The sequence below is a fragment of the Kryptolebias marmoratus genome, linkage group LG11 (genome assembly GCF_001649575.2).
Source record: "Kryptolebias marmoratus isolate JLee-2015 linkage group LG11, ASM164957v2, whole genome shotgun sequence".
NCBI classification, from domain to species: domain Eukaryota; kingdom Metazoa; phylum Chordata; class Actinopteri; order Cyprinodontiformes; family Rivulidae; genus Kryptolebias; species Kryptolebias marmoratus.
Window position 1 is genome coordinate 26,512,322 of NC_051440.1, and position 8,520 is coordinate 26,520,841.

An 8,520-nucleotide genomic window follows, 5' to 3' on the forward strand; every position below is an offset into this window, starting at 1 on the left:
GGTCCTGTTGGAGCTCTAAACCCGGTCCTGATGGAGCTCTAAACCCGGTCCTGTTTGGAGCTCTAAACCCGGTCCTGTTGGAGCTCTAAACCCGGTCCTGATGGAGCTCTAAACCTGGTCCTGATGGAGCTTTAAACCCGGTCCTGATGGAGCTCTACAGCTCAGTCAGATGGAGGATTTTTACAGATTTTAAATCAGAAAGTTGAACAGAAATCTGTCAAAACTAAAACCAACATTTTTGCAATCAAACGTTAAACTTCAACAGTTTATCCATGAGACGTTGGTGAGTAATCTGATTACTGAAAACGGATGGATGGATGTTGGAGTTTTAAGGAATCCATGAGAAAGCTCTGATCGACTCAGGAGCTGAAACCCCTCAGAGATAAAACTGTAACAGGACGTACTGAAGAGACAACAAGAGGAGCAGCTTGAACTGAGCAAACAACAACAACAACAACAAGGGGCGGAGCTTCAGAGCAGCCTTGGTTCTGGGCAGATCGGCCCGATGGAGACGAGCAGCTGGAAAACTGTAAGCAGTTTGGATCCAAATATAACATTATCCAAACAGAACTGTAAATCAAGCTCACACACTCTCACACACACAGACACACACTCACACACACGGCAGAGGAAGGTTGGTGTGAAAACATTCCTGTAAAATTTTGTCGCCGTTCGTTTGGCGTTCTGTTTCCATGTAAGGGGACAAATGTTCAGAAGGTCCCTAAACCCCGCCCCCACACGCCGACAGGGTCAAAGGTCACCAACAAAATGTGCTCAGAGGACAGAATGAGGGGCAGCTTTTCTGTTTCTGGTCATTCTGACAGATATGATTCATTTAATGCAGAGAAATGAGTGAAACTTGAAGAATAAAATATTTTATTTTAAAAACGACTCCCTTTCTTTTATCAAACTGATTGTTAAAATATACTCAGGCTCCATAAGGACATTCAGTCCAAACAGTTTCATGCTGGATGTTCTCAGTCGTCCAGGTTAGAGCAGATATTTAAAGCTCAACATGTTTACCTGCTTCCAGAGCCTCCAACTAACAAATTAAAACAATAATTCTTAATGTTTGTTTGGGTCTCAGCTGATACCGACCCGTTCCTGGTTCCTATATCTCTCACTTCCAGCTCGACTGCTTCCTCTCACAGCCTGACCTTTGACCTCTCGTCTGCAGACAAATCCTGCCCTTTCATTCCTGCAGAACGCCGACCCAGCGGCTAACAGACGGGTCTGCAAACTGTGGCTCGGGGGCCACACGTGGCCCTGCAGAAGCTCTCTGCAACCAAAACTGACATGAACCTGAGTGATGTTTCCTGCTGCAAAACAGCGAGGGAAGGTGATGTTTTTATTCAGCTGCAGGCAGCAAGTGTTTGTCAGCAGTCCACACCTGAAGCTGCTTCCATCAGCCTGCAGAAGGACTAAGGGCCAAAGGAGCAGTTCAGATGTTGTCAGATGGTAATATTAGCTTTTACTGTGAAAGGTGGCCCTCAGAGACTCATTTTTGTTATTACGTTTGAGAACCGCTGCATTTCTAAACACAGACAGGAGGCACTTTGGTTTCTTGAGTTATTTGCTTCTGCATCAAAGAAAAACTGATCAACTTTCTCTAATCTTAGGGTGTGAGCTCATTATGCCATATCTGTGCAGGAAAAGTAGAAGTTTAGTCAGGTTGTTTTTATTTTTGCAAAGACTGATAAGATTAGGAGGCAGCTTCCTGTCTTTGTTCCAATTAAAAGGCTGCTCAGTTCTTGTTCAGAGATTGCTGAGATTAGGATTAAGGCCAGACTTTGAGCTGAAGCTGAATGACGCACTATCAAACCACATGAGGAAGCCTTTTTTTTTAAACATACTGGTGGCTGGGTTGTAACTCGGAAGTGGCAGGCTGCTGTTCTCAGAGAGAAATAAAAAGCCTAAACCAACAGGATGATCAGTCTGATGAAACCTTCATGTTTGTTCTGACTCATAAAGGAATATGAAACATCCGTTTATACAAACTGGCTGACAGTAAAACAAGATATCAAATTAGAGCAACACAAACAAACATGGACGCCTGGTTTAGTGTCAAACGAGTCTGTGTCCAACAATCTGTCCTTCTAAGACTGCTTCAGAAATGAGCCTGAAAGGAGGTTTGTATGGATTCAAACGAGGAGAACTCTGGTGTTTCTGCACGTTGCTTCGCCTCGTTTTATCAGGACACACCCACAAACATCTGGCTCATGAGTGCAGCAGGAAAGTATTTAATTACCTGCAATAATCGAGGTTACGGGGAGGAAATTAGATTTAAAGTTCATCCCTGCCAGGTCGTCACCAGCCGGCCGAGATACAGTTTATTGATCAAGGAAGGATCTGTTTTTAGTCAGGCAGCTCCGTTTGTCCTGCAGGAGATGGTTACTCTACGTGGAGCCAGAAACATGTGGAGCAACGTAAAGCTCTCGGTTCTTTAGCTGACCAAGAACCTGTAACGTTCCCAAACAGCAGACAGTTCTCCAGCCCTGGTCTGTGTTCTCCATGCTCGTTTGTTGTGCTCCTGCTTCATGTGCTGCCTTTTAAAGTTTGCCGGTGGAACGTGGAGTTCTGCACGCCGGTTTAAAGCAGCGCTGCACCGTTCCAGCCCCAAATGCTGAAACCACAAACTAAACCCATCTATAACATCCAGCATGGAGCATGCAGGGTAAACGAATCTGAGCTCAGCCACATCTCCCCGTCAGATAAAAACGTTCCCCTTCACCTCATGTTGATTACTCATTAGAAAGAAAGAAAACCAAACTGAGACTAAAGATCAAATTTAACCCAATTACAGAAAGTGTGCTGTGACAACAGATCTGTTGTGTAATCCCTTTAGAGACGTCCCTGACTGACTGGGCATGGTTTGAACCCGGCTCCAAACAAAGCATCAGCCGAACGCCCCGCTCAGACCCAGCAGGTAAACCACCTGACGGATGGAAGAAAGAAAGTCGTTTAGCTGCTAAGATCCAGACGTGATGAAGGAAGTGAATCAGCTGAATCTGAGAAACGACAGCAGGAGATCCACGGCAGCTTCATCTCTGCTGCATGACGTCATCAACTGAGGTCTCCCTGATTAAGGGTAACTCCTCCCACCTCCCAACGCTTGGCTCCTCCCTTCCTGCTGTCATCACCTCCACCCGGGTCATGGCCCGGCTGACTCAAAAGGAACACACCCAGGAAAAAGATAACTGCATTCAGTAAAAGGATTCATTATTGTACACAACAACACGTCCAATAATGTTTCGTCAAAATGTCTCATGAAGCACAGGACAGATTTTGATGAAACTTGGATGAACATCTACAACCAAATCAACCTGATTTAACACAGCTACCTGACATTACAACTCAAACAGTTTACAGGTGTGGAGCTGAGAGTCATCCCTAACGCATACTCTGAGCGCACAAGACCACGCGTGACATTATTTGACCAAAGCATGCGTGCAGCTCCGTCCTTAAATCAGCGGTTTTATTGGCGGACGTCTCCTCCTGGGAGACTGATGATGGTTTCTGTACAGTAAGGCGTCAGCTGAGAGCCCTCAGAGAGACAATAAACAGAAAACATGACCGTTACTCAGACTGGAGCCATCTGTTACAGAAGCCGAAGCTGCAGCTCCTCCCGTTGTTCAGGACCGAGTCACGCGGCTGATTTATCCAGGAATTCTTGTATGACACCAAGTCTGCGAGTCGTCAGCGCTCTGCTAACAGAAACACGAGGAAGAGGAGGGTGGCGTTCGGGGCGAAGCAGCCCGTGTGGGCAGAAGCAGAACAATGCTGACCCGTTTCTCTGCTCGCTCACAGAGGGGCGACTTCAACGCCGTCCCAACGCCGTGCGCATAACTCCGATGATTGGGAGGAAAACCAGCAGCTGACATGACTGCTGACATCTGTCAGCTGAAACTGGACTGCCAAAGGTTAAACAAGCAGCTAAAATTAGCATACAGTAGCTAAAAACTAAAGGAGCAACGATTATTACCTGGGACTTTGATCAGATTTATTTAGTGGTTTGTGAGATGTTTGGCTAAGACACACACACACACACACACACACACACACCACCTGCCTTTCACCCAGTGGGCGATAATAAAAAAAATCTAAACCCTTTAAAGTCTTTGAACCTCACAGACTTTGTATTTAGACATAAAACCTTCATTTGCAGTAAATCTATGAGGAAGTTGGATTAAAAATAGGCTTAAATACTAAAAAATGATCAGAAACTCTTCACCAGAAACAACAGGGAGTTTCTGTAAAGCAGCAAAAAAAGCTAAAACCCTCTTCTGGGAACAGGCCGAACTCAGGCAGAAGTTGTTTTTGCCACAGAGACAATTTCCTGGTTGCTCCTTTCAGCTGCTGTTGACTGGGCAAAGTTCGGCTGCCACTGGAACCACAATCGATACGAATCCCTGACAGCTAACGGCACAGATCCAGGAAGTGAGCCCACACGACTGCTGCATCATTGGACAAAGGTCAGAAATCAATCCTCAATCTGACACCAAGCCTTCAGAAACCAGGAAACGTTCAAACTGCAGCTGTTATAAAACAAGCAAACAAACAAACACCATCGTGCCTCTTAGAATGAAATCATTAATAAGAATCCAAACTGTTTCTTCAAGTTTTACTGAATTTGTTTGGATGTTTTCCCCCCAAACGTGCACCAACAGCCTTTCACACAAATAAAAAATAAAAAAACCCTCCATTTACAGAAACATCATGTCATGAGTAAACCAGATGCTGCAGACGTGTGAAAACACAAACAACTAGTTTCTATCATCTGGAAGAACTCAGCTGACCTTTACCTGCCTGTGACAGTATTACCTGACATGTTTACACGACAGGAACAATATTTGCCCATTCTGGAACGGTCACAGCAGTGCACAACTATTTGCACTTTATATTCTGACTGTAGTCAGTACTCTCAGTCCATTTCTTTCTTTCAGTTTTTACTGATGTGAAACCAACAATAAACTCCTTAAATCGAACCGTTTACACACCACAAAATAAAACATCCTCTGAAATGATCCCGAACAGATTTCTTGTGTTTCAGAGGAACATTTCCTCACGATGAGCCGATAACTGATTCATGGTAACCAAGTCCAGAAGATGTCTCCGTGCAGCTGCAGAGCTTCACCTCCTCCAGGTCCACAACTTCAAGCTCTTCTTCCTCAGGACGAAGGAGTGAGCTGCTACAGCTACTGCTGCTGCTGCTGCTGAGAAATAACCCAGGCCTGATCCGAAGAACCAACAACTGGTTCCTGTTTCCGGGGCTGAATCAGAACCTTTCTGCTGCACCTCATCGTTTACTACAACAGCATCAGATTCTCTGACACTGAAACTGAAACCAGGCCTCAGAGGAGAACTTCTCGGACCTCCACCTTTTTCAACACGTAGCAGAAACCCAACCTCACCGTAGGTCCAAACTAAAGTTCCTGTTTAAACCATTTTGGATCCAACTGTTTCCATGCTGGACAGACTGGTGTCAGCGCCAACTAGAGGCCTGGCCTGGGAACTACAGCGAGGTCAACAAGCTCAGCAGCGCCATGGAAACGGCGAACTTTAATCTGAAAGTCTTTGATGTTTCCAGGAGGTCGGCCTCGTGTAAACCGGGCCTCGGACAGGCTGTTGTGGTTCAGAGCTGCCCAGGTGTCACGTCACACACCTGACGGGCCTGAAGGGCCTTCGGACCCCCAGCTGACGGCCCGGACCCCCCAGGTGCTCACAGGAGAAGATCTGTGTGAATAATTGAGACAGAGCTGAAAGGTTCCTGGAGCCAAACAGCCTGACTTCCTCTGCCACTCCTCCATCACACATCTTTAACGTTACTCAGATTAATTCTGTTCTTCTTGTACGGCAGCAGGAAGTCAGCTTCAGAGCATTAGCTGGAAACACCTTCAGCCTTAGAAACTAATTTCCCCTCCTCATACTGGACCGTAGCCTCCTCGGGTGTTGACCATGAAGCCTGTGGTCCAGATGAAATAACGATTCATCTGGACCACAGACAGAAAGATGCTGTTTGTTTACTGGGCAGGAAGAACACCTGCGGCTGCATCAAGCACGGGAAACAGGTGCAAACAGAAGTGGCTGTTTTTCAAAATAAAACACCCTCAGACCCCCCCCCTACATCATTTTTCTACCAATATCTTTAAGACTTTTTAGTGTTTCAGTGCAGCCCAGACCCAGATGATCCATGGACCGGTACCGGCCCATGACCCGGTGGTTGGGGACCCATGGTGTAACCGGCCGTTTCTGGCCCGCGGGCCGTACTTTGACAACACTTTTCCTGAAAATGCGTCAAAAGGCTGTGCGCGTCGAGACAATAAAAGAGAAACAGAGCAGCTCGCGCACGCGCTCGGCGTGTAACTCACGGTGGCCGACGTCAGGCAGCTGTCCGTCAGCGTCAGGTGGTGCGGCTCCCACCTGCGCAGGAACTTGGAGGTGAGGATCTTGCTGAGGAAGGTGCGGGGGTGTTTGAGCACGCACACCTGGATGTCGCCCTCGTGCAGCAGCTTGTAGCGCATGCCGCTGCCGCCGCAGGGGTGCAGGCTCCTCCTGCACGGCCCGGGGCCCGGCCCCGGCCCCGGACCCGCGCCCACCTTGGTGTTGTTGTTGCCCTCGGACATCTCCCCCAGGAGCGGCTTGCTCTCCTCGCACGGGTAGAACTGGTTGTTGTGCAGCTCGTTGGCCCCCCCGCCGCCGCCGTTAAAATCCATTTTCTCAGAAATCCGAACCTTTCTGGGTTCTTCTGGAGGAGCTGGGTTCCGACAAGAATGAAAACAGGCGATAAGGTCGTTCCGGAGAGGGAGGGGGGGGGGATCCTACCTCCCAACACTACCCGACAGGCTCCGAACCGCAGCCGAACCTCAGCTAATCCAGATGTTCGATGGGCTTTAAACAATCCACCATTTTCCTCCCCGAACAAAACCCCGCGAGCTGCCTCCGGTCCGTGCGCGAGTCGCTGCTTCTCCCCCCACACAGCGCGAGCTAGCTCAGTGTGTCTGGGCCACCATGGCCTGGCCCGGTCCGTCCCGTCCGAACCCAACGCGGTAATCCAGCGGAACACGGAGGGAAAGCCAGCGTCTACCGTCGTCCGTGAGCTCCGGAGGCCATTACTGAGCGGACGGGTTCGGCTTCGCTGTTTGTTCGCTCTTCTTCTTCTTCTTCTTCTTCTTCGGTCTCTGTGTGAAGAGGAGCCAGCGCTCTCCGGCTGCGGCGCGCTGATTGGTCCCCGCGCCGTCACGTGACGCCGGACTGACGTCAATGGGAGGCGAGCGGATGTTTCTTTGTGTTGGTGCCCCCCCCCGCAGAAACATGGCGGCCTTCATATGAAGCCCCGCCCCCTCTTCCCTGGAACTGATGCGGATCTCTGGATCGTCAGCTTCCAGGGAATTTTCAAGCCTGAGAGGAATTCTGTGACGTTTGATTGGAAAGAATTATTCACTGATTATTACTGAATAAATTCATGAGTTTTCTTTCCCTGCGCCTCCTCTCTGTCTAACATTATTATTATTATTATTATTATTATTATTATTATTATTATGTTGTCAGTAATTTAGCTGATCTGTCTATAAACTGTTCTGTATGAAATACACAGCTGTCTGTCTGTTTTCTGCTTGGCTCCTCAGTTTCTATAAACCTAAATGTGAGATTATTATTAATCAACTTAAAAATGTTTTATTTAAACGTGAATTCAGAAAGAACAGATTTATAATAATTGTTATTATTATTATTATTAATATTATTATAGTCAGGGAGGGGTTTAATCTTGTTTTATTTGTCTTATTTCTGAATACATTTTGTTTCTGTATTATTAGTATTTTATTTGTATTTAATGCACATCTGTAGGTTCAGTTCCTTCAGCTTCATTATTAGTGTTTTTTAGCTCAGCTGTTATATTATTTGTAATTTTTCGTTTTTCTTGTCAGTATTATCATGTTCTCTGCTGGGTATCAGTAAAATAAAAGTAAAATCTTATCAGTATCTTGTGATAAATTGAATCTTTTTGTGCTTATTTTATTGGATAACTTTCTGTTTATTTATTTTAGATTCTTGTCATGAAGGCCGTTTTTCTGGAATAGAGGCTGTTTTATGACATTTATATTTTATATTTATATTTTAAACAAGTGTTTGTTGATTTTTCTGGCTTCCTTTTTTGTTGACTTGTTTGTTTCTGAGTTCTCTCGTCACCCATAAACCCGTGAGCATCTTGAGATGTTGGCGTTCAGACGGCGGACACCCACAGATGTTTCCGACGACGTCCGAGTCGTCAGGTCATTCCTTCCACTTCAAACGCCCTGAATCACACCTTTCCCTGGAACCCTCTGATCCTGATCCTTCCCAGATTCCCTCAGGTCATCCGGCCTGAGGAGGCAGCTCGGGTCAGACGGGTCTCGTTTCCACCCTGATGTGGGCAGATGTCAGCTGTCGGTGCGGGTGGAAAAGTGTCTGCATGACGACACGGTTGAGGAAGAGCCCGAGGGAGTGAAGCTGTAGAAACGACGGCGCCTCGTCCCGAAGGTG

At 46.9% G+C, this 8,520-nt stretch overlaps 1 protein-coding gene across 1 annotated transcript in view; it reads right to left on the bottom strand.

Moving 5' to 3' along the window:
* The window catches only part of LOC108250942 (c-Maf inducing protein), a 25,729-nt gene extending 18,455 nt beyond the window's left edge, over positions 1 to 7,274 (bottom strand). The window contains exon 1 of the mRNA XM_017441045.3: positions 6,369 to 7,274. Coding sequence (XP_017296534.1) covers positions 6,369 to 6,713 — 345 coding nt within the window. The 5' untranslated portion in view covers positions 6,714 to 7,274. The remainder of the gene's footprint in view (positions 1 to 6,368) is intronic.
* Between the last annotated feature and the right edge of the window lie 1,246 nt (positions 7,275 to 8,520).